Here is a 26997-nt window from a genome sequence, read left to right on the forward strand (position 1 = left end):
TCATTAGGTAATTTGTTATACAGTTTCGCCCCTTCATACAATACATTGTTCTTACCATAGTTTGTTCGGGGTCTTAACAATTGGATGTCATTGGGTTTTCACTATTGTCTGAAATGAAAAATGTATTGAAACTTTTTTGTGAAAAATGGGAATGTCTACAAAATTGATTATTAACGTTTTTTTCGTATTTATGATAGTTTACGAGTTACTGACGAATTACGAGAAAATCAAACATTTTCAATGTACATGCATATATACATATATATACACAATTGTCCGTCTGTATGATCCTTATAGAAACAAAAACTACTCGACGGATTTTAACGAAACTTGGTACAATTATTCTTCATACACCTGGGCAGGTTATAGTATACTTAGGAATTCCCACGGGAACAGGAATTAGCGGGAAAATCCTTTTGTATGAAAAATCTAAACGCTTAACGGAAGTTAGACGCTTGAAATTTGGCATGTAGGTACCTTAGTAAACTCAAAGCTTAGTTACAACAAGGAATTCCCGAAATTCCCACAGGAATTAGCGGGAAAATCCTTTTGTATGAAAAATCTAAACCGCTTAAGTAGACCTGAAGTGATGCAGTGACCGCGCGCTCTCCGCCCTCTATCTCGAAAACGGTTCACCGTATAAAAAAAGTTTTTAAACAAAATTTGTAGAGAATTTAGTATTCTACAATATTGATAATAAATACAAATAGCAAAAAACCCACAGGAAATGAGATATTTCTAAAAAAAGCACAAAAAACCGATTTTTGTGACCGTTGACCTTGAAATTTAATAGTTGCTTACACCCTACCATATGTAGGTTTTGAGACAACTTTTAGGGTGTCAATATACACGTATTTAAAGACTTACAGCTGGGTATCTCGAATTCCGAGGTGAACTTACTATAATGACTGGACTAAATGGCCACGATTCCACCACGAGACAAACCTACTGTCAAAATTTTAAATCGATTGCTTCATTTCCCTATTAGTAATCGTTCGCCAAAATTTGAATCCGAACATCCATCCATCCATACACACACACACACACACATACATACATTTTTCTAAAAATAGCATATAATCATTTTAGTGACCCTAAAACGCGAAGATATCACAAAATTTTCACTTCCGACTTTTGGGGTGAAAACAATAACTTCCCCTTATCGGGAAGTTAAAAATATAAATCAATTTTGTTGTTAAACATGTTTTCTTAGTCTGGCAACATTTGCCGCGCACCAGAGTGCGGGGAATCCCCGGTTTATTTGTTTACTTTCTTTACTAGGAAGTCAACCAATCAAATCAAATCAATCAATCATAGAACAGGGCCTCGCGAAATCTGTCTTGCCCACATCAAATTTAGTTGTTGCCCCGCCACTGAACTCAATATCAATGTAAATATTTTGGTTCGAGACGCTACACACATTATCTACGCATGAGTAGTGTTGTAGACTTGTAACATTGATAAGAATTACATTAACTAAAATTAAGTACGGGCCAATGATCTCAAAACTTTAGGTACACTCAACGGATTAATTGAACAATGATGTTGTGATATTTTCAAACGGCTATTTGTAGCAATCGCATAGTTATCCTCCATTACTCGACGCAATGTTAAATATAGTATAATATAGCACAATGTTTTCCCTTTAATCAACGCGCTAACCATCTACGCACGGCACAAGAATGTTGATTCGGAAATATTAAACGTTACCCAAAGAATTTTACGAAATACTTCAGCTAAGTATCTCTGAAACTTTCCGAGTAATGAAGCGATTCCAAATTCCGAGAAAATATCTTCCACCGAAACTAATTTAGCTTCTTCCCTGATATTAGATCCCCGAGGAATTACCTATTAGATTTTTAAAGCGAGCCTTAATGAAACGTCCCACGTAACAAACTAATTCAATACAGTGGAAAGTATTAGAAGTCCGAACAATTTAGCCGATGTTATCTTTTAGAATTTAGCCGCAAATTAGTTTGGCCACCCAATTTCCAGAATGAAGATTGAAGTAAGAAAGTTCTGAGTGGTTTACGTTGTCCGCACATTTCAATGCGATTTTCCGGCAGGTAATGTAGGGCGTGTTTGCCTGATGAATGAGGCTGGAGACAAATGGGAGTTTGAGGTGACAAAGGAACTTGGACTATAGCGAGTAAAATTATGAAGTCGCTGCTTTTCATGGTGCACCTGCTATTGTACTTATTCATAATGTTGTGAAATGGGGAGTGTGGAGCAAAAAGGTTTCGATTGTCTTTTAGGAAACAATTCTTGATCGGCGTACCTACCTACGGCATCACTTAAAATCAATATAACTGGTGTGTAATCAAAATAAATGACGAAAACGGGACCGTACCTACGTGAATTTGAGTGATTTGAGTTTAGAGTTTGATTAGGTAACAAATAAAATGTAGGTAGGTTACCTACTCGTACATTTAACAAAAGGAGCATAGTCTTCCAATTATTTGTTTGGCAGACTGTTTAGTAAGCAACAGTTAATGCTGACCTTCGGAGATTGGTTCAATATTGCTTGTATATTGTAGAATATTCGATAAAATGTTAGGCAAAGTAACAAAGTTTCGGTTGTGTGAGTAACAAACAGTGATAGGCGAAATTGGTATCTTTTTCGTACATTTGTTACGACGGCTACGTTGTTAAAACTTTGTACGGTATTCCAGAACAGTAATAGAAGGAGAATAATTGAATGACGTTATTATGGGCAATAAAAGGTAACGTGTAATCGATAGTAAGAGTCATAATTAATGTGTATCGTTGTCATAAACAGTCTGGATATTAAAATCGTTATTAACCAGCTAAGAACTCAACCTAGGTAGGAACCTAATAAATTATTCTTGTTACTTAATATTATTCTATGGTTATACTTAAAACGGAGATATTTTAACATACAGTTCATATCTCAAACCGATTTTTACCGAGGATTTGAAGTAAGCTTTGAAAATTTTAATTTGACCGGCCTGCTGGCTTTCATATAAATTCATGGTGTTGTGCCTGGCAGGCAAATAGTTAATAAAATCTACGCTAATATTGGTCAAGTAAAATTGCAACTTGCAACACATCCGCTTGCAAACATCTGCATAGAAATACTGCGTCATAATAATAAAATAGTATGATTTTAAGGTCGTCCTCCTAACTTTCCAAACATTTTAACGTTGTTCGTCTCTATCAAAAATTACTCGACAAAAGGTCTAGGCATTATTAAGTGCAGCGTTTATCTTATCTGCTATCAGTCCAATATGATCGCCATACTGCCGCCTACACGGTTGCACGATATTACGCCAAGTACACAGTCGGAGACTTAATGCGAAAGTGCCGAGGCGCGCGTAAACGGATTACGCTCGTCTGTTGTGCATATTCTATTACGCCAGATTACATGGTCAAGGTTAGGCGCTGACGCAGTCGCCAGCGCCTGCCGAGCCAGCGGAGCCTCCGCACGCACATAAAAGCAGCCAAGTATTTTTTGGCAGCGACGGCACCCACCGTGCGGTGATTGTTTTGATTCCGCTGCGGGTGTACACAACGCTGCGCTCTCGCTCGCCGCAGGTGGGGCGATACGCCAGTCGCCAGCCGCTCGACCGTGGCTGCTGCCCCGCGCCCCGCGAGGCCGGCCGTGCCTCCTCATCGCCATTATCTACGAAACCTTGGACCGCGGCGCGCGATAACCAACGTCAAAACTCACCTTTTTAATCTGGAAGTGGTCCGGCCGCAGCGTCTCCTGGATCTCCTGCTCCACCCCGCGCGGCGCCGCCTGCACGGAGCTGCGGAAGCCGTCCAGCACCCCCTTGAACGTGAACTTCTTCATCGCGATCACCGAGTCGACGCGGGTCCTTTGTCCGAGGCCGCTCGCGCCGGCGGCTACATCACAGCCGTCCGCGGCGGACAGCGAGCCGGTTTTGGCGGAAGGAAGATCGGTCGCTCCCGCGCTCTCTCGCCGCTACTCTACTGCGCAGGGCCGCCCCTAGCCGCCGCCGACGCCGCCACGCGCCCGCCACGCCGACGATCGACGAAAACTAGGCGAGGCACCGCCTCCGGAATGTACGGCAATGCGGCTCCGAGCCCGATCGATAGCCGGGATAGCAGAGACCGCGCTACACACGCGCACTGCGAACCTGTCCACCACGTTGTCGGCGAGGTCGCCGCGGACTGGCCGGAAAGAGCGCGCCGCGGCCGATCGATGCTATCCCCATGCACGGAAAAGAGATGAACACATATTGCGCATGTAGGCGCGTCTTGCGGAGGAAAAATTACAGCTGATAGCTGGTTCGCGAAATTCCCGCCTAGCGGCGCCCCGTACGCAAACATCACACACATGTGACGTGAACTGTCAAACGTCGATCAACTTTTCAACCGGGTACTTGGCCTGTCAAAATAAACATCCAAAAACACGTATTTTTGTACAAATTAATCCAAAAATGTCGTATAAAATAGTTGTTCGGAGTTTCCGTACACTCAGTTATGTGGGAAGCTATAAAAAGTTCAAGGATCGACCTATCAAGTAAGTCAATGATTCAAGTGTTTCAATGGATATCTACCAAGTTAGCGTTAGAAATGTTCCCATTAGATTCTTATCAGTACAATACATTCATATAAGATATGAATAGTAATAGTATTCTTATTGACTAGTTCCTAGTTTGTTTGACCCAATTAACTTAAGTGAGGAAGTAGGTAGGCAGGTTATGTTACTTAGCATGTACTTTGATCATTATTAGCACTTAACTTCCTGATTATGACCTAAATGATTTGTTTAAGCAATTGTTTCCTAGAAATCGTCTATTTATGCGCTACAACATGTGTGTACAAACTACATAGCTCTTTATTACTCTTTCTTAAGTAATTTTTAAGTCAGCAAACTTGTAGCTGTGTATCTGATTCTATAAAACAATGTTATATTTTCCATTCCAGTCTACATTGTTTATGATTATATTTTTTCCAGTCTGTACTGTGCAGCACTGCTAGGCGCTGGCTACATAGCGTACAGTCAACACAAAAACAACAAAGCAGACATGAAGGAAATCATGCAGCTCCAGAACTACATGGCAGAACCCATCACGCCCATAGACAAACTGGAGAAAACACAGAATGACATGAAGACACAAATGGAACTGCTCATCATGAGGATACAGGCAGAGTTCTGTCGGGCATTGGAGAAAGAGGAGGACCAGGTAATATTAATAATTTATTTATTTATTTCTCTCACAACGTATTAGGAAAAACATTTCGTATAATATATCTGTTAAACTATAGATTAGCATTGTGAGAGCTGGTGCCTATTGTAGATTTTAAGAAAATCTGTATTACAGGTCACCAGGCCCACTCCGCGGAATCTATTTTATTAAACATTTCAACATTCAAACATTTCTACATTTCAATAATTAGAAGATTCCTAGAAGTACAGTGTTGAATTTTTGAATCACTGTAATTTACTGCTGTTGATGATTAGCAGATGGAGGTTCAAAAGATTGATATCTCTGAAAAACTAGATGTTTCGTATCTTAGATCATCACACTTAAAATTAAAATGTATGATTCATTTTATATTATATGGGTTTCCAGGGCTAAATAAAACATTTTTTATGCAAGTTGTGTCACCTGTCCCATTGTAAAATGTTATCTTTTGTCATTTTCTTGTAGGCATGGGAAGATGAGAAAACGGTTGATGATTATGATTTTGATGAGGACCTTTATGTTACATATCCGGTATGATTCATCACTTTATTTATTTTTTACCTTTCTTTTATTTTTAATGCACTAGCGAGTTTAAAATATTAGTTTCAATATTTGATTAAGTACGTCATTTATATTCATTTCTTCATAACTTATGAGGCAATAAGATCTTGTAAGATCTTGATGATACAACTGTCATTAGAATTAATATTATAATCAAAATGTCATTAAAGTATGCATATATAAAAAAACTGATATTATCAAGATCTTAATCCCTATTTCATTCCCTAGCTCACTGTTGAAAGTAGGTAGGGTAAACCGACAGTCATTGGACGCTGCCAGTCATTGGACAAAACAACCCTTGAATTTTCTTAAAATGAATATTCCTTCAAAAAAACGCCCTTTTATCTCCATCAGTCGGAATCTCTCAGTTGTTGAAATAGAAATGCTATTTTTAATTCATTAAATAACTGTCCAATAACTTTCTTAAGTGTCCAATGACTGGCAGTTTACCCTATGTATGAATAAATAGGCAATATTTAACCTGCATGATAGTTTGTACATTTACAGTAACAGTAATAAATCGTTTTGTATTAAAATAACTGCTTGGTTCATCTAATAAATACCAAATGACTAATAGTTTTCACCAGTCATGATTAATAGTTTATTACTGTGTAGTGTTTGCACATACATGTTTTATAAAACAAAAGCAATAAAATACTTTTTACTAACCACTGACTGACTTATGGGCCATATCAAAAGTATTAATTATATTTTTCAAAAATAAGATAGGGCACAGAAAAAAATTTCAATCCCAGGAACTACAAAGAGTCTTATCCCTAGAATGTAATCTCTTCCAGACATGCAGGAGAGAACAGTTGTGTTCAATATTATTATTTAATGAGTCTAGTATTCCATAACAAATGTTATCAACTTAAAATAATTCCTTTGATTTCAAAGGAAAGAAACTAAAATAAACACGTCATAACTGAAAAAAATAACACGCTTCACGAATCGTAATCGAAAGAGCTTTATCATCATTTGACAGGATTAAGTCTTGCGTTTCTATTTTTTACGTGTAATAATAAATCAATGGTCGTGACCCTGAACAGTGAGGGAAGAAGCTGACCTATAAATGTAGACTTTCCGTTATGACGAACATGACGCTGAGCCCAGCTTAACGCCATACACTGAACTCCTTGTCAAGTTTAATGCGTGCATTTAACATGACCTTGCCCTATTTTTGGAATGCGCCAACTGGATCAACTATTTCCAGGCAAAGACTTTTATTTATGTCCTAAAAATACTGCTTACCAAAAGAAGGATGGGATTTCAATAAACAATTTCTATTAGTCTCGTCAGTAAATGAAAGTAGATTGGTCTACAGAAAGTCTTTAAAGCGTACGTGTCCCCCTTCCAAAAATTGGTATACTAATGTTGATATTCACCTTAATCGATTCAACGTTTAAGAATATTTACCAAATATATCCATCCTCCATCCTCATAAGCTTTCCCATTTATAACTAGCTGATCGTGCAGTCACCATAAATAATACCTAGATCTTATAAATTGAAACATGCGCATTAATTTACGTGATTTGAAATAGATGTAGACAACCAGGTACATTTTTATTCAGAACAGCCAAAGAACTAGTCCAGTAGACTTAGCAGTCCTTATTTCCAGGACGCAAAGTTCAAAGTGGACCGCTGGCTTCGCAGCGAGGGCGGCGGCGGAATCACGTGCGTGCTGCAAGATGGCCGAGTCTTCGAAAAGGCCGGCGTCAACATTTCCGTGGTGTCTGGCACCCTGCCTCCAGCCGCTGTTCAGCAGATGAGGAGCAGGTAAGCGGGGCGAGACGTAACACCAACTCCATAGAACGCCTTGTGATGCAACACAAAGTGAAGGGCACCACCAGGTCACGGGGACGATCGCCAATGCGATGGACAGACCTAATAAAACTCCTGTGGGTGGTCCCCAGCACGAGTGCACCGAATTCTTCTCAGCACTGGCCCATTTATTGTCCCGAAGCAGTGGTAGGGTTAATATTGGGACGTGTAAAAGTGCTTTTTAAAAGTCTATTTGCAAAAATAAATGAGTTTTATGAGTTTTTTATGACCATCATCAAAGATGCTTTGTACGATCACGATCGTACATCCTGCTGCACCGTCAGCATCGACCGCCGGGCGACCCATGAACCCTAAACGTGCACCGTCGGCACTCTACACCGACGGTGTGCCTTACACCCACTGCAGCCCGTACATGCTTAGTAAGCTGAAGTGGCAATGGGCAGGGCACATAGTACGCAGAACTGACGGCCGACGGGCAGCAAGGTTCTGGAGTGGAGTCCGCGTACCGGAAAACGCAGCGTGGGACGTCTACCCACAAGGTGGACCGACGACATCATAAAGGTAGCAGGAAAGCGCTGGACTCAGGCCGCTACCAACCGGACAACATGGAAAGTATTGGAGGAGGCCTATGTTCAGCAGTGGACGTCCTATGGCTGAGATGATGATGATTATGAATGGAAAGATGACGAGATATCGTAAGGCAAGCAACATCCGCCCATTACAAATCACAATCATGGCGACCACTCTGTCAAGAACGTAATCTACTATACATATAAAAATAAGTCGGGTTTTCCTCCCTGACGCTATAACTCCAGAACGCACGAACCGATTTCCACGGTTTTGCATTCGTTGGAAAGGTCTCGGGCTCCGTGAGGTTTATAGCAAAGAAAATTCGGGAAAAGGGGGTAAAACGGGATCCACGCGTACGAAGTCGCGGGCGGCCGCTAGTGACTGATAAAAAGGCGAGGAGACTTAGTACTAGGGGGCTTAAGATAATTTTAATCCTATCTTAAGATAATTTTTTATAATCAAGTTATAACAAATATCATAATAATAATGTGATTTGACCATTCGTCTTGCTATACTAGAACTAGAGCATTTAAACCTAACTTCTTTAAATATGTCCAGGGGTAAAAACCTTCAGAACACCGATCTGCCATTCTTCGCGGCCGGGGTCAGCGCAGTCATCCACCCCCGGAACCCCATGGTGCCGACGATACACTTCAACTACCGCTACTTCGAAGTTCAAGACAAAGACGGTAAGTGTACAACGACCTTAATTTTGTAGTTTGCAATAACTTATTACTGTCTAGTCGGCCTTTATGAGTATTGCCAACAACAAAAAAGAATAAGAAGAACTTATTATGTACTGGCAACACCAACATTTTCCTGTCAAACTTCGGTGGGGCCATGAAATGTGTGCTTTTTTTCTTGAGTTTTTTGGCATTATTGGTTTGATTCTATCGATCTAAATACTAACTTTTTTTAAATTTTCTTCGAATAATGTTTATTTTTATTTATTTTCTACTATTCATAGGTGTTCATTGGTGGTTTGGCGGAGGCACAGATCTAACGCCATACTACTTGAATGAGGAGGATGCAGCACACTTTCACCTCACTCTAAAACATGCATGCGATGCACATGACGAAACCTATTATGCCAAGTGAGTACATTTAAATCACTGAAAAAACTAGCTAAAGTATAATTTGTATGTGTATCATATGCTTCTCTTCTGTAACTCGAACGGAATAAAATAATTTGATTTAGCGACAGCGCACACTAGGCGACACGCGACAGCGACAGTTCGTCGACTTGACTCATTTATTAGCTTGTCATCGACTAAACGACCCTGTCGCGACGAGATGAAATTGACAAGAAGAGGCGTCAAGTCGCCGAGCTGTCGCTGTCGCGTGCCAGTGTGCGCTGTTGCTTAGTGGAAAACGAATCTGGGTTTTCGATACTTAGGTAAGTAAAAGAAAAAAAGTGAATTTGAATTAATGTAGTGGTGTCAGTCAACTCTCTACTTTAAACCTTTGGCTATAAAGTTTATTTTAAACATTTCTTTAGATTCAAGAAATGGTGCGACGACTATTTCCACATACCGCACCGCGGCGAGCGTCGCGGCGTCGGCGGCATCTTCTTTGATGATCTAGACACGCCCAGCCAGTACACCGCCTTCAACTTCGTCACCAGCTGTGCCGAGGCCGTCATCCCGAGCTACCTGCCCATCGGTGAGCCATACTGCTAGACCTAAATACATGGTGTGGTTTTGTAAACGCCCTTCTAGGGGTAGTAGGTATACACGACACTGATGCCAAAAAAGTACCCTAGTCAGCTACCCCTCTCCCCCCGCTCTCCCGGGGCGGTGGCCGCATGTGCTCGGTGGTGTAGTGGGGTACGCGGGGGTGGTGCGGGAGGTAACAAGCGCCGTCTCGAAAGTTTTAGGTGATATTTGAACAAGGAATTTTTTTACTAATAAAGTAATAGTTAAAAAAAAATATTTTTCTTGTAATCATTTTTATGTGTACGACCACCCCTAAAAGATTTATTTTGAACAAGACGTGATATTATATAAATTATATTGTCATTTTAATTTCAACGCAGTTAACATAATTTTTTCGGTGTGCAAATGCAACTGGCCAGATCTGTTTGTGTGTGTTATGCCGGGTTTCCGGCGCGTGTTTTGCCCTACACATTCAACAAAAACATCTGAACATTCAACAAAATTGCCTACAAAAATGTTGAATGTTGACATGTTTTTGTTGATTGTGTACTCGCTGGAGACCCGGCTTTATATTAACAGCTATGATAATTTTTATTTGTGTCAACAGTCCAGAAGCGCAAAGACGACGCGTACGGTTACCACGAGCGGCAGTGGCAGCTGTTACGGCGCGGGCGCTACGTGGAGTTCAACCTCATCTACGACCGCGGCACCAAGTTCGGGCTGCACACGCCGCAGGCGCGATACGAGTCGATACTCATGTCGCTGCCGCTTAATGCTGTAAGTTTTGTCAGCTGTGACAGTTTTTTTTTTTTGCGGTTCAGTAGTTTGTGGAGCTTTTTAGCTTTACCGGGCAGATTATCGAAAAAAACCATTAATTTAGTAAAAAAAATATTACTGTGTTAGTAAATATTTATTGAAATGGCAACATTTGTTTTTTTTTTTTCAGAAATGGGAATACATGCACGAACCAAAAGCAAATTCTCCTGAAGAAAAACTTATGAAAGTTTTAAAAGAGCCCCGAGATTGGATTAAACTGGAAAATGAAACGACACGGAAATCTGCTGCCTGAAATTAAAATATGTACTTATTTGGGGGTGGTCACAAATAATTATGAAGTATTGTGAAGAGACTTTTTATAAAATCGAATTGTATTTATACTGAAATCGTAATTTATTGTAAATTATATTTTTATAAAGTTGAGAATACATAAATCAATCTTGTTTTATTCTAAAAACTTTCTTTATTATTTAAAAATAAATGCTAATGAGGATCATTTCGATTTTTAGCTGTGAATGCAGATTTATAGGTCTAAGAAATCCTTAATATACAGTCCAAAAATTTTTGTTCTACGACAAAAATTGACGAAGTTATGGCCAAATTACTAAAAAAGTTCACTGACCGCCCGGCGCGGGACCGATGACGTCACTATATCCGATCCGAACGCTGCTGGCGTACTGCGTGGATAGAAAATATTTTTTTCTAGCCAAACTATCAGTTTTAGAGAAAAACTTGTTATGACATTTATTCATCAGAATAAAGTAAGCTATCGATAGGTAATTTTTGAAAATAGATATTGTGAAAAATATCGCAAAAAATCCATACGCTCATACGATTCAATGGAACGCGGAGACGCGATTAGGGTCTCCGCGGTGGTATATTTGGGGATTTATTCAAATAAAGTGTTCATAAGTGTTGTTAGAGTCATATCTTCGTCCAAGTAAAATATAAAAATGTATAAATATTAATTTATTTACTTCTAACAATAAGTATAGCTGAGGCAGATACACTCTGCCTAGGCTACAAGACATTGCTATGAAGATCATTTCGATGTACACGCAATACCTACCTGTTATTTAGTTTTTCTGAGTTAAACCTACGTACCTACCTATCTATTCGCCGTTCCCATGGGCGGGCCAGCTGCTCCCTCCTGGAAATCTATTTAATCTTAGCCTAGAAGCTGGGTATGACTCCCCCGTCCTTCTCCTCTCCCCAGGTCATAAGCTGGGCATGACTTCCCCCTCGGTATGATTTACCCCCCAAGCCAGAAGCTGGGTAAGGCTTGCCCCTCCCCCCCAGGCCATAAGCATAAGCTGGGTATGACTTACCCCCCCCCAGGCCAGAACCAGAAACTGGTTATGACTTGACCCCCCCCCCCCTCTCCCCAGGCCAGAAGCTGGGTAAGGCTAGCCCCTCCCCCCCCCCAGTCCATAAAAGCATAAGCTAGGTATGACTCCCCCTCGGCCAGAAACTGGGTATGACTAACCCCCCCCCCCCCTAGGCCAGAAACTGGGTATGACTTGCCTCTCCCCCCCTCTTATCAAGGCCAGAAGCTGGGTAAGGCTTGGCCCTCCCCCCAGGCTATAAGCTGGGTATGACTTATCCCCCCTCCCCCCCCCCCCCCCCCAGGCCAGAAACTGGGTATTAGCACTCATATTATGTATTATTTCATTCCATCGAATCCTATAAAAATGTGGTTTTTGGACATAGCGATACTTATTTTTCACAATTTTTATTTTTAAAAATTACTGGTCGATAGGTTACTTTATTTTGATGAATAATGTTATTAAAAGTTTTTTTCTAAAACTGATAGTTTAGCTGGAAAAAAATATTTTCCATCCCAATAGTACGCCGGCTGCGCTCGATTCGGATATAATGACGTCACGCGGCCCTGCGTACGTTGTCTTTTAGCGGCAAAAACGGCCTATGTTATTTACTTAATATCTTCGTAAGTAATGGTCCGATTTGGATAATTCAAAAAGATATATCTTTCTTATGTCTTAAAGATTAACGTAGATACTAGTTTTATTGAATTTTCTACAACAGTACTGTTGTTACCCGATTCGAACAAAATGATATACAATTTATTATTTAGAATATTTACTAGCTATGTTCAATCGATTACTCCAATATTTAAGATTCGCACAAATTAATTTAGTTCATTTTTAAGTTATCCAGTAAAATAAAAAACCTCGCCATGAGAAGTTTTTGTTACAAAAAATCAAATTCAAAAGTTCATACTCAACGAACAACTGGCTGAAAAGGGCTTGCACCCAAAGCCGTGAGTGAAACACAATATTAAAAAAACTTGTACCCATTTTATTTTTCTGTGATAGCAACACTTTACCGCGCTGTCAATCATTTGTCATTGCGATGGCCGTGTTGTGAATGTGTGGTTTTTGTATTTTATTGTTTACTTGGCATTTTTTTATTGCTTTTCGGCTTTCTTTGTACGTCATCGTCCTCGCCAGACATAAACGAGATAGCGAAAAAATCATAAACACAATTTCTTATTAGAAATGTGACAAGTTATGTGACGCGCGTAACGGAGGCATCGTTTCCTACATTCTTACACCATAAATGTAACGTAACGTTTGTTTCCTGTGTGATGTTATTGCAAATCGGCGCCGGGTAACCCAGGAAGATGCCTTTCAAGTTGAAGCTGAAGAAAACGCGGCAATACAATGTGGCTTCGAAGAGTTTGTTCGTGATAAGTGTGGAGCTGCTGGATGGAGGTGTCGCGGATTGTACGCTGTCCGTGGACAGTTCAGGGCAGGAGTGTCTCGACAATGTGTGCCAGAGGCAGGCCATAAACCAGCCGGAGTTCTTCGGGCTGCGCTACATCGACCGCAGTCAGCAGCCGCGATGGGTGCAGCTGGAGAGACCTCTCAAGCGCCAACTGGACAAATATGCGTCTTCCCACCAACTGTATCTGCGTGTGATGTACTACGTCATATCTGGCACGAGCCTGATCACTGATGAGGTGACCAGATACCACTACTTCCTGCAGTTGAAGAACGATTTAGTGGAAGGTCGTATAATCTGTGATTGCCAGCAAGCTGTGGTGCTAGCCTCGTACAGCAGGCAGGCTGAGTATGGGAATCACGACCGAGAGAGGCACACAGTGGAGTACTTGAAGAATTTGCTGACATTTCCTAAGCAGATACTAGATGGCGGGCAGATCATTGACAGCAGCACCCTGGCAGAGACAGGAAAGCTGGAGTACCTCACCGCAGCCGTGATACAGCACCATATGGCGCTCCACAACATGTCTCAGGTAACTGTACAAATGTCATGATTGAAACATTGGGTTGAAGGGGCAATCTCATTGAATAAATAAAGCTAATTTAAATATCTTGGCATAGCCAAGTTCTAAATGCAGTGTAGCAAATTACCCTTACTTGCTTCTGGAATAGTTAGTGTCAACATAAGAAAATATATTGCATTAAAAGGGTATGACCCTTCAAAAGGTCAATGAAATAATAGTGATTATGTAGGGATAATAATAGTTATTGTGTAATTTATCATTGGACAAATAAATAAATATCCATCCATCCATCAACCCAACGTTTCAATCTTTTCTCTTATTATTTTTTCTTTTATAATATTTGCATTACCCTGGTTCCAAACTGGTAATAAATTTCTAATAGTTTGATGTAGAAATAATGCTTATTGTGATTTAAACACAGTTCATTTGTTTGGGTTGTGTTTAAATAATTATATGCAATTAGTAATTATGAATAGAAAGCTTAATTATTATGACTTTTGTTCGGTCAATCAGAACTTTAATTATTTTTTACATGAAAAAATTATAAACATTATGAACAACAGTGATTAAAATTAATTTATTGGAATTGGAATTAGTTATAAAAAAATAATGTGCTTATGTGCTACAACTAAATATTATTGGCAATATTATGTACTAATAATAAATAAATCATTTAAAATATGGAAATATTGAATCCTTCAAAGAAACTTTCATAACCCTTCATTTGGCAAGACACAAATTGTTTGATTTTTTCAATAAAATCTATTTAGACCTAATTGTTACTATCAAATAAAGTTAAGAAAAATAATAAAAAAAATATTTGGTTGGTATTTTCGCGAAAAACGATTGTTGCTTATTTACCACATTGCCAAATAGGGGTACTTAAATATAACATTGAGATATATTATAGAATTATTTTTTTTATATGAAAATCATAAAAAAAATCAATCGTATTTCATATTATATGCATTAAACTATTTTTTGGCCATTTTCGCAAAGTCGACAACGACCTTTTTCTCCAACATTTGATAGATGACGCATGTCATCATACTTCACGATCAATATGCCGAGCCAAGGTTGGCTTTTTATTTTCTCTTTAGCTTCTGAAACTGGTATGTTACCGTTATCTGCTATAGTTGTTGACTTCAACGCAAGAAAAATGTTTATCATTTAAATCAGTTCAGCGGTATAAGCTTGAAGACAGACAACACAGAGACAGACAGCAAATTCTTCCTCTCTCCTAAAATGATGTGCCCGACAGGGTCCATAATTGCATCAAAAGTAATTGTATACCATCTCTATAACATTATTCATGTAATACATGATTTATTTATTGGGTATTGACACTTTTTTGTATTAACAAAAAGATAAACCTATTTTGTTAGATGTTTGGCACTGATGCTTCTAGGCAACATCGAGGTTCGGAAGCATGTCATATATTAGAAAACACAGTTTCTACGCCAAATATTGCTTTATATGATTAGTTTGATTTATTATGAATAAAATTTAGACAAAACAAAAACAATTAGAGATGATAAAATAGTATAAAATCATAAAACTTCCGTCTTTGTTATTCTCATTGCGCGTCATCTTGGCGTCTGACAGAAATATGAATATGAAATCACTCAAAACTCAGTCGACGACCGATTTACTAGTGTTTTGCTGAACTAAGCTTCGTAACAAAATCGAATGATTTGCACAAAACTTATTATTTGGTGCTGTAGAAATATTCAAGTGGTTGTTGCTTAAAAGCATCACTGCCAAATGAAGGGATAATAAAATTGTATTACCTACTTACCTCAAAAGATTTTCATCATAAACTAAATTTACAACCTGAGAATATAGTATGTAATACTTTAATAATAAGATAATACTAAAATAAACCTTGAGAATTTCTCATTCTATTACATAGTATTTCTCTTAACTTTATGTCATTTACTCGGCTGAACCATTTAAGAACCTAGTAAGGGACACTTTTGCAGATTTTCGTTTTTTGTCATAAATCACCTTAGAATTAAGGTCTCCACAGGATGTGAAGACAGAAATCGCTCTATTACACTTAACACCGGAGAAACGCGTTGCTAAAAACCTAGTAAGTCCAATTCAAATCTGCAAAAACCATTATCAAAACCTAGCAAGTTACAATGACCATTTAAAACCTAGTAAGTGCATGGACTTACTAGGTTTCAAAATGGTCAATGTGACTTACTAGAGGTAAAATGCTACTGTAATTTAAATATTATTTCGAGTTCTGTTGGCTGACACTCGGTAACCATATCAAAATCTGGGGACTACATGAGTACTGATTCATTATTCGATTTTGATTTTGATTGTTACGAGGCACTTTTGTCAAAAAAATAATTTTTAGTGTTAGTAAAGAGCATAAAACTTGCAATTTTTAACTAAATATATTCTTTTATTCCATAAAGTATACTTTAGTAACTAATCTTTAATATAAACATCGGAAGTTATCCAAATCTTTAAGCATCTTAGCAATGAAAATGCGTTTTTTCGCTCTCCTGTAAAATTTGCTCCGCTGCACTTACTAGGTTCTTAAATGGTTCAGCCGTACTTTCCCTTGACAATATTATATTAAACATGATAATAATCTGTTTCTTAACAAAAGTAGACAGCCGTGGGAACAATGAATCGTTCTGAATTATCATTAGAAGTCCGCTTTATCTGCTAAGTAATCATTACGCTAGTTTCACACAGATAACGTTCAGCTGCAATACTGTTGGAGAATGTGAAACCACCTTATAATGAGATGGCGTTGATAAAGATATGATTATTGCCCAGACTGGTATGTTAATGATTATACATACTACTAATATAGACTGATAATGCAGACTAAGTTACTTTTTAGTGACTTGACTTGACTTATGGTCCTATGTCCCCTAGATGGGGCAGAGGGCGTCCACAACAGTCCTCCATCGCGTTCGGTCTTGAGCTATGTGTTTGATCTCGCTCCAAGTCTTGCCGATCTTCTTCGCCTCGTCTGCCACAGTGCGCCGCCAAGTTTGCTTGGGGCGACCACGCTTGCGTTTTCCTTGGGGGTTCCAATCCAGAGCCTGCTTGGGGATGTGATCGGGATCCCTTCGGAGAGTGTGGCCAATCCAGTTCCACTTGCGGCGCTTGATCTGCTGGTCGATCGGAATTTCGTGGCAGCGTTCCAATAGCTCGACGTTGGAGATTTTCTCAGGCCAGTATATGCCGAGAATTTGGCGAAGGCATCGGTTGACGAAGACCTGCAGCTGGTGCGAGATGACCTTGGTGACCTTCCACGTTTCACACCCATAGAGCAGCACGGATTTAACGTTGGACCCGAAAAGTTACTTTTTAGTAGTCTTTGCAAAATACTTTTTTAAGCCTTTGGCGGTCGGCGAGTCCGCCATCATAGATTGTTTACGATTAATAACTAGTTTTAATAACGAAAAAAAGTGTGACCTTTAAATTATGATTTCCGCGTCATGACGGAGGTTTATGTCTGACTATTGTAGGAATAATATCGCGGCAAGAGCATTGTTGTAAAACCTAACGAAGCAAATGTTGCCGCCACTCTTTTGCGCAGGAAAAACTTATGCATCAGACAATACTCCAATTTTGATGATTATAAAGTAAAAAAGATACGTTTTTGCTATATTATTGAGTTTTTGACGGGATTATCTCGCAAAGCATTTAGAAGCTAGGACAAATTATTTTTGTAAACGCCAAGAATTGAATCTAAGGCCAAGAATCGAATCTATTCTCCACTGATGCTGATGTGAAAGTGTTTTATAAACGTCAATACGCCATCATTTCGGCCGTCACACAAAAAAAATCACCTTTATCATACATCTCGTCATCTATAGATAAATTACTTCACATAACAATAAATATTTAGGTCACAAATTCTATCCAAGCAGTTTTCGATTCCTAGTTCGAGTTAGAAGTGAGTTAGTCATAAGTGGTACCAATATCGAAAAAAAGTGGGTAGAAATTTTTTCTTATCAATAAACGCCCACCCGCATTTCGTTCATTTCGTCCGTGATCATCATGGCGCACGCAACTGCGCCGAAATATCGGAGTTTCATCCAGCAAAGGGAAGTCTGTTATTATTATTATTAACAATTATACCTTCAAATAAGTGAATTTACTTATTCATATTGATTAATACGTAAATTGTTAGTAATAACGGGATTTCTACTGTGTGCAGATGAAGGTAGATCAAGCAGAAAATTGGTAGTATCTTACATACTTCTAATACTTATAGGTGCTATATTTCAATAAATATGCATAGTTTGGTGTACCGTCCACTGTTCCTTTTTCTCAAATTCAACTTGGAGTGGAAAGAGAGTTAGTGAACAGTGCATAAATGCCGAAAATATCGAAGATTTCGAAAGAGGGTAGACGGATTTGTCTGGCAATATTCGCCTACCCGCTTTTAGTTATTCTGTGATCATGGTGCGTGTAATGTGCTGGATTTTATCGGAATTTCATCGAAAAAAAAAAAAGAATACCTGCGAATTACGTCAACTCAAAACTAGCATCGCGGTCTTCGTCACCGCGCGTCACGAAATGTGTATAATGAGGGCTCCCATTGCAATGGGCATTGCAATTGCGACAGGTTAGCACTGCTCAATTTTACTATTTCTCCTCTTATAGTGATTTTTTCTTGTGACGTGTGTTAATGTGATTGTGTGTGACAATGTTGAGGCGTGTGTCGATATTGCGAGGCTGCTTGCGAATTTTCTCATTTGAGCACCTCGAGACACACTACGCCTCGCAATGTCGATACCCGCCTTTGTAATTTAAAGCGACAATAGCCCAAAGGTGTTAGTATCTGAATACTGATCGAAGTGTTAGAAGTTCTAACGCCATCCGCTGAACTATTGTGGTGATCTCGCTCCTAAAGCTTCCGCCATACCAACACGTGCAGCTCGCGTCGGCTATGGCGATGGCGATCATTGCGCGGGCATAGATCGCCGCGACCTATTACAGGACGCGTTGCGTTGATGTGCACTCATCGCTACAAATTCATACAACATCCGATTGCCATCTCTATCATGCACGCAGGCTGCACGCGTTGGTTTGGCCGAACCTTAACACAAGCATACGACCGCTATACCAATGAAGAATGTTCACTAATTTTGTTTTTTAGCTTTCTATATTCTCTGTTAAAAATAAAAAATACATGTAAAAGAATTATTTCGATACGTCAATTAGTTTCCAAGATATTGAATTTTAAAGGTGCGGGCGGCGGCCGGCCCGTTTTATGCGCGTGACGTCATATTACAGCGACTGGCTCAAATTTGTATGGGTGGAATCTCGCAAGCTGAATTAAGACCCACTTCCGGACAACCGATTAAGCTGAAATTTCGCATACACATGTAATTTGGATGACCATGCAATATTATGATGACATGGAGCTGATCTGATGATGGAGCTGGAAGGTGGCCATAGGAACTCCATAATAAAACGACTTAACTCCATCGAGTTTGGGCTCGTTCGTTTTGTATTGACGAGTACTTCAATTCTATATAGTAATCAGGGTCTGATGATGGAGCTGGAAGGTACTTTGCAATAAAACGACACAATCGCATCAAGTTTGGGTTTGGTTCAATTTTAATTTCCGTTATGGATCTAGGTGTTAATATGTATAATATGTATGTATTTACAAAAAAAATGTATTTAAGTATGTTTATATCCGTTGTCTAGTGAGCGGACACTGTGAATGTACGTCACGCGCGGTCACGTGACCGTCGGCGGGACTCGATATTTAAGCGTACTTTGAATGCCTATAAAATCATAACTACTGGGTATTTTTGAATGAAATAAAAACAAATGTATTTGTATATGTAAAAGCTTAACTGTAACGAAGGTTTCAAGTGATTTTGCATACCTAATAACATTCTCAATTCAATCTGTGCTTCTCCTTCGTAGGCTCAAGCCGAAGAAGGCTTCATCACAGCATGCCAGCAGCTGCGCGGCTACGGGCAAGAGATGTTCGCGGCGCGCAACCAGCGCGACCAGACCGATGCCACCATCGCCATCTCGCTCACCGGCATTCGGGTGCTCACCGAGGCCAGCGACGCGCCCACCTTCTATAGGTGAGAGTGTTTCACCTTCTATGGGTTATGTAACCCCAAACCCGTCCCCCGGACACGGCTTGAGCCGAGGGCCGAGCCTACCGTGGCGCCCTCAGGCCGCGTCCGTAGTCCCCTCGATCGGTCCCACTAGAGTGAGCCCGCCGTAGGCTGGACTTTGGTCGGTGCGGCGGTGGGCAACCCTCTAGTTGTGTTCGCCACTGATTGGGCGCCTTATGCGCTCAATACGGCCCGATCACGAACGTCGGTCTTACGGTACTTTAAGAGACCATGCCATCTTTTCTATCTCGGATGTCTTGTTTGTGGAGTCCTAATACTTCTTCTGGTTACTTCGGCAAAAAACATTTCGTTGTCTCCTAGAGAGAATATGCCACACGGTGCGGTGCGGCGCCATTTTGCCGCATCACTTTAGTACACATGGTGGTATGCGGCGCCGCAACGGCACCGTCTCGCTCAATCGAAGTGCGGTGTGCCTGCGGTGCGGTGCCGGAACGCACTGTCTGGCATATCATTGTTTTTTATATGCAAGTTTTTTATACGCCGCAGCGACATCGCTCCGGCGCCACGCCGTGACCACACCGCACGCGCACCGTGTTGCTTCTCCCTAACATACTCATACTCCACAACAACTCCATAGATTAACTTAACCCTCCTTCCAGATGGATGGACATAACGAACGTGATCAACCACAAACGCACGTTCAGCATCGAGTGCTGTAAGGCGGAGTCGGCATCGTTCGCGCTGCCGTCGCCCGAGGACGGCAAGTACGTGTGGCGCGCCTGCATCCGCCAGCACACCTTCTACATGCGCCACCAGCGCGCGCTCAGCGAGCAGCCCTACGACGAGCCCCGGCCCAACTTCCAGGTCAGTGACGTCTCCTTCAGCAGGCGCAACTTCCAGGTCAGTGACGTCAGGCTCCTTCAGCAGGCGCAACTTGCAGGTCAGTGACGTCAGGCTCCTTCAGCAGGCGCAACTTCCAGGTCGGTGACGTCAGGCTCCTTCAGCAGGCGCCACTTCCAGGTCAGTGACGTCAGGCTCCTTCAGCAGGCGCGACTTCCAGGTCAGTGACGTCAGGCTCCTTCAGCAGGCGCAACTTCTAGGTCAGTGATGTCAGGCTCCTTCAGCAGGCGCAACTTCCAGGTCAGTGACGTCAGGCTCCTTCAGCAGGTGCAACTTCCAGGTCAGTGACGTCAGGCTCCTTCAGCAGGTGCAACTTCCAGGTCAGTGACGTCAGCCTCCTTCAGCAGCCGCAACTTCCAGGTCAGTGACGTCAGGCTCCTTCAGTAGGCCCAACTTCCAGGTCGGTGACGGCTCCTTCAGCAAGCGCAACTTCCAGGTCAGTGACGTCAGGCTCCTTCAGCAGGGGCAACTTCCAGGTCAGTGACATCTGGCTCCTTCAGCAGGCGCAACTTCCAGGTCAGTGACGTCAGGCTCCTTCAGAAGGCGCAACTTCCAGGTCAGTGACGTCAGGCTCCTTCAGCAGGCGCAACTTCCAGGTCAGTGACATCAGGCTCCTTCAGCAGGGGCTACTTCCAGGTCAGTGACGCCAGGCTCCTTCAGCAGGCGCAACTTCCAGGTCAGTGACGTCAGGCTCCTTCAGCAGGCGCAACTTCCAGGTCAGTGACGTCAGGCTCCTTCAGAAGGCGCAACTTCCAGGTCAGTGACGTCAGGCTCCTTCAGCAGACGCAGGCGGCGGCGCGAGCCCTGCCGGCGCCCGATGATGACAAAGCCCAACTCAGGTCAGGCTTAAAGCTCTTTCAAATTACACGGTTTGAGCCGGACTTTGAAAAGACTACACACTGGCACTAAGGCAGCCCTGGTTCAGAGACGCTCATTAACCGAAATTTTACATTAAACCATATCTGCACGGCTACCGCCTCAATGCATTGCCAATGAGAATCACTCTGAAACCGCGCGGTTAACCCGCGTGTCTGAACCAAGCCTTGTTCCAATGCAATTGTCATAAAATTTTCCATGAGGGTTGCAAATGGACGACAATCGTCCGACTCAAAATATTCACTTTGTAAGAGTTCATTTTTTAATGAAGGTGTCAATTTGTCGACTTATCATTTGATAGTTTAAGAAATAAATACATTTCTAGTTCAGTAACATAACATTAAGTGACAATTGTAATTGGCGTGAGACTGGAATCCATGATAGATATTTGCATACTTGTTGTACAGGTCATCAGGCCCCAGCCACTCCCATTTATGATGAATACTTCTTCTGAGTTAAATTACTTTATACAAGCGCTGTTTTACTCATGAATTAAAATTCAATTTCTACGCGAAGACTTAAAGTGCCCTTTGTTGCAGCACAGACAGAATCATTTTCGACAGATTAGTCGATCCAAATCGAAGCCAGCAATCATATCATTGTTTATTGAACGAACTAATTAATTGAATGAGCGAATTATTACAACTTGTTCTACAGTAGTCTGTAATATTTATTTTTACCAACTCATAATATCCAGTACAGCTTTGTCATCCAAAAATAATCAACCACCATATAAGCCTGAGGTGACCGCATGCATATGGTCAGGTCACGTGCGCTCCCGGCTCATTGCTATGCGTCGCGGGCCGCGCAACGGGCCCAGACAGTTACGTTGTGGCAGTCACTCCTGCCAAGATTGCATAGTTCAGTAATTACATCTTGGATTGGTCCTAGTAATGAGAGGTCGTTAATTGTAATGAAATGTCGAATCCTGTAACGTAGATCTTACGTGATACAGCATAAGGTTGAGCACTAATACGTGAATTAATTAGGCATACCTACTCAAATAGAAAAAGATGGAAGCACCACGTGTATTGTGTACCTGTGGCTCTGACTTCTACCTATGTCAGCAACTGAGTTCGGGTTTAGTACTGCTTGTCCACGCTGCGCCAATTTGCTAAGTTATTTTAATATCTATTAAAATTATATTTAATACAATTTCATTTATTTTGGTATTAAAGAATCTTAATTTTTTTAGCCCCACGCTTGGTTCCATTTACTACATCTATTGATGTGATTGATTGATCAACTTGTGTCATAGGTGAAAGTTTTAGTTATTAGTTTTTATTTTATTAATTCTATCATGCGATCAGTCAGAAGACTGATCAGATTTGTTCTGTGATATTAGTTAATTTAAAAATGCACACTCACTAGGAATAATTCAGAAAGAACACAACGATCTCATTCCAACACCTATTAAAACTTTTAGAATGTAGCATTTTTAATTTAGTTTTGTCGTGTTTTTATCGTGATCACTGTTGTAAATATTGGTTCTGCCGCTGCATCGGTCACGTATCGCCATGATATCGGATAAACACTGGCGTGGCGATAATTTATCTTTAGCACATAATTAGTCAGCTATGTCCCAACGAAAGTGCGCGAGATGCTCGCGGGCAATGTAATAACGTAATGATATAGCCCGCTGAAATCATTCCGCGCAAATTCTCTTGTTAGAATTTTAAATCAATAATTGAGTGTTTAACTTTAAGGCATTCTGTCAAACATTTTACACCTGCAGTCTGTGGTGTGACTTCACGCAAAAGACCTATAACGCTCTCAGGGTTCAGTACAACAATGCCTTCAGGATGCTGATGGGGCTACCAAGGTTCTGCAGTGCTTCGACTATGTTCGCGGAAGCGCGTGTGGATGACTTCTACGCTATCATCCGTAAACGAACAGCGTCGATGCTTGCGAGGATACGGGAAAGCGCCAACAGCATCCTGTCGGTTATCAAAGATAGGCCATCGTGTCCCATCTTTAAGCACTGGATTAATATTCACTTGCATGGATCCAGAAACCGGTTTTTTGACTGATTTATGTTACTACTAACCTAGTTTTTAAGTATAAGATTGTTACTAACACAATGTATGGATCATAATGGTCTGATAATAAACGTATTATTATTATTAACAATTTGTGGTATGTAGATTTTGCATTAATAGATGGTTAGTTAGTCACTGCCCCTAGCCACCTGGTTTGCGACTGCCACTATTATCGTCTAACCTTCACTCGTCGACATTTATTGTAACTTACAGGGGTTTTGTAATTAACGAACATTTTGAACTGCTGTATATCGACATTTTTATTCACATAGGTGATATATCTCCCATAACAACTTTTCAGAATGTTTACATCACGTTTTTCACACGAGCATTACTGTTCTTGTAGCACACTCGGTAAAATAGAAAAATTTTTCCCCATAATTTATATTTTTTGTACTAAAACTAAGTAAACTGCTAAGAACGTATACATAATGTCTCTTTCACGACTTGAATCTGTAGTGTGAACGTTCCTCAAGAGCAAGCCACTAAAATACTCAGCCAACCTGATTTGTTGAGAAATCTATATATATAAAAGAAAGTCGTGTTAGTTACTTCACTTATAACTCAAGAACGGCTGAACCGATTTAGCTGAAAATTGTCAGGGAGGTAGTTTAGAGCCAGGAGAAGGACATAGGATACTTTTTATCCCGTTCGAAATTAAAAAAAAAAGTCTGCTTATTTATTGCCATTAAGGCGGAACAAAGTTCGCCGGGTCAGCTAGTAGTAAATAAGTACCAATTAAATTTTAAAAATCTTAGCAACACAACAAGTTAACAGCACTGACCCAGCGTTGCTCTCGCACGGCGGGCGATCGCGATGCCTCAATGAAGCAGAACTAATTAAAAAGCGGAAACTGAAAAACAACATCGCACCGCGGATTCCGCGCTAGACCGCCGGCGCGCGCGCCGATAGTGCGGCCAACTGACGATAGAGTCGGACCATCGATATCGTTCTAAGACTATTTAATTCTCAATTTAAAAACTAGATTGCCTGGGTGACTTAAGCCATCAGTATAAAATTGTCCCGAAATATAATTTAGTACCTTTTCGCTTTTTTTTATCCACAACAAGGAAGCTCTTGGCCTGTATCTCACCTGATGGTAATTTAAGTGACGACCAGTAAAATAAAATGACGATAAATAAAATAAAATATAATTTATTTGCCTTAAGTAGGTTTATACAGGGTGTCCCAAAAACAATGGATAACCCTGTAACCATCGATAGGTCTCGCCATGGTCTCCCTAACATCAAATTTTGACCCTATCGATGGTTGCAGGGTTATTTATTCATTTATTTTATTTTTGTACAGACTACATACAACTTACGTACAGTTAAACATACAGTTACAATAATAATATAATTTGACTTTGGTGCAGTAAAAATCCATTGTTTTTGGTACACCCTGTATTTCAAACAAGCTTTATGAACAACGAGTCAAAGTTACAAAGCTCATTTGAAATAAGTAAAATCAAAACCAAAAAAAATACTACTTACCTGAATTTCAATATTATTTATTTATTACAATTAACAAAATTAAATAAAAAACAAACTTAAGTCATAACTTCTATCGATTGTTAATAGTCCCATCACCTACATGCTACACTGTCAAAGAAAATCTTGCAACTGCAGTTAACTTACTATTCATTGGTCAGTCCAAATGTGATTTGGTTCTAAATCATTTGAAAAATACCGGCAATCGGTGTGATAGTGTCAGGCACATGGTGTTTATCAGTGGCGGGCAGGGGAGCGGCAGGGTAGCGCTCACCATGCGTGTCGTCGTGTGTTGTTGCTTCCTCAAATACGAAAGCGTATGTGTTTCATTCCTATCGCAAAAAATTACTCCTCTAATAACACCAGCCATTTTTAAACCATTTGCCGTTAGTGGCTTCGTTTTAAATGGAGCAAAACCTAATCTGAACAACGGATTGTGATTTGCTTTGTAAAACTAATAATGAATTATTAATTGGCGGTTATGTTTGATTGTAAACTGTATCATTATTTGAATTTTATTGCCTTTCAAGTTGAGAATGTTGGTTCTAACTAGGTGACCTAAAACTTATTTGTCACTATCATTACATACTTTCTTTATTAATTGCAATAATTTGAAATTCAACGTTGTTTGTTGTTTCATTTCAATGGAGAGGAAAAAGTGAAGCGTCCTAGAGAATGTGTGAAAGAGTTGCAGTTATATTACTTCAGAATGTGTGCCGGACGGTATGGGGTTGCAACCCTGTGCGGACCCTTGATACCGTACGCCGACACGGCGCGATGCGGGGTGCAGCGCGAGCGGGAGAGCGAGACGAAGGGGGCGGGGAGCGCAGAAATAATAACTCGGTTGTGGTTGAGACGGTGACCGGTTCCTCGGAGCAGTGGCGAGAGCTTGGTGTTGTAGCTTGTTGAGGAGAAAACGCGGAACTGACTGGGTCCGGATGGCACCCCGATATTTATTTACTTTCATTAGAGTGAGAAAACCTCGTTGCCTCTCGCTCTAATGAAACAGCAAATCTATTGCTCTCTCTGTCTAATTTAGACCCCCCTGGGCGGCAATACCGTATAGAGAGCCTGTTTTTTATCTATTCGGTGACCTATTTTTTAACTATGACCTTGACCTATTTCTTATCGGATTCTAATTAGCTCTTCCACTATTCTTTGGAATCTATGTTATTTATTTTCAGGTAAACTATCCCTTATCATTAGACAGGTAAATAAAGGTACACAGGTACAGGGTTAATTACAAATTAAGAATTTGTACAAAAAATAGGGCTCATTTGGCCACACTATTTTACATTTATTGCCTTTATGGCTAATTAAGATTATCACTAATTAAAAGTAAATAACTATAAAGATCTATACATAATTATCTTTCTAATGTACATATTATAAATACGACTCGACATACATAACTATGCGAAATTACAGGTTTAATCGATATACATAAAACAAAGGGCTATCAAATTATACATTTCTATGGTTTTCTAAAATAAACTATGATTCATACATCTCCAACGTCCCACATACGCCTATTAATCAGTAATTAAGAGCGTTGTCACATTTTTCATGCAGAAATCGAGAATTTGGCAGATTTCGAAATGATTTTAGTCATATAATTTATTGTTATAGCTTCTTTTGACTTATATCATCGTAATTATCATACGTTTTTACGGAATGTCTATTGACAAAATCTCGTTCAAATTGGATTTTTGCCTACGAAAACAGCGAATTTCGAAAGCCCGATTTCCAGGTAACTCGCGAAGGCACAACTTTGAACTAATATTACAACAAATTTATTTCTAAGTAAGAAGATA

The 26997-nt window shown here is 40.3% G+C and overlaps 2 protein-coding genes across 3 annotated transcripts in view; both read left to right on the plus strand.

Annotated features, from left to right (window-relative positions):
* The first annotated feature begins 4418 nt into the window (after positions 1–4418).
* On the plus strand, positions 4419–10962 carry LOC135076025 (oxygen-dependent coproporphyrinogen-III oxidase). Of its 2 annotated transcripts, XM_063970468.1 has the most exons (9): positions 4419–4507; positions 4946–5174; positions 5643–5708; positions 7359–7516; positions 8651–8781; positions 9060–9186; positions 9591–9754; positions 10355–10524; positions 10694–10962. In XM_063970468.1, the coding sequence occupies exons 1-9, from the start codon at positions 4425–4427 to the stop codon at positions 10814–10816; spliced, it is 1251 nt and encodes a 416-aa protein (XP_063826538.1). In that variant the 5' UTR covers positions 4419–4424; the 3' UTR covers positions 10817–10962. The 2 variants fall into 2 exon arrangements, with proteins under 2 accessions (XP_063826538.1, XP_063826539.1); XM_063970469.1 differs by lacking the exon at positions 5643–5708.
* Positions 10963–12885: 1923 nt separating this feature from the next.
* The window catches only part of LOC135075956 (tyrosine-protein phosphatase non-receptor type 21), a 38834-nt gene continuing 24722 nt past the window's right edge, over positions 12886–26997 (plus strand). The window contains exons 1-3 of the mRNA XM_063970403.1: positions 12886–13801; positions 19715–19881; positions 20538–20742. Of these exons, the coding sequence (XP_063826473.1) occupies positions 13169–13801; positions 19715–19881; positions 20538–20742 (1005 nt within the window). The 5' untranslated portion in view covers positions 12886–13168. The remainder of the gene's footprint in view (positions 13802–19714; positions 19882–20537; positions 20743–26997) is intronic.

This window comes from Ostrinia nubilalis, chromosome 11 (genome assembly GCF_963855985.1).
Source record: "Ostrinia nubilalis chromosome 11, ilOstNubi1.1, whole genome shotgun sequence".
Lineage (NCBI taxonomy): Eukaryota > Metazoa > Arthropoda > Insecta > Lepidoptera > Crambidae > Ostrinia > Ostrinia nubilalis.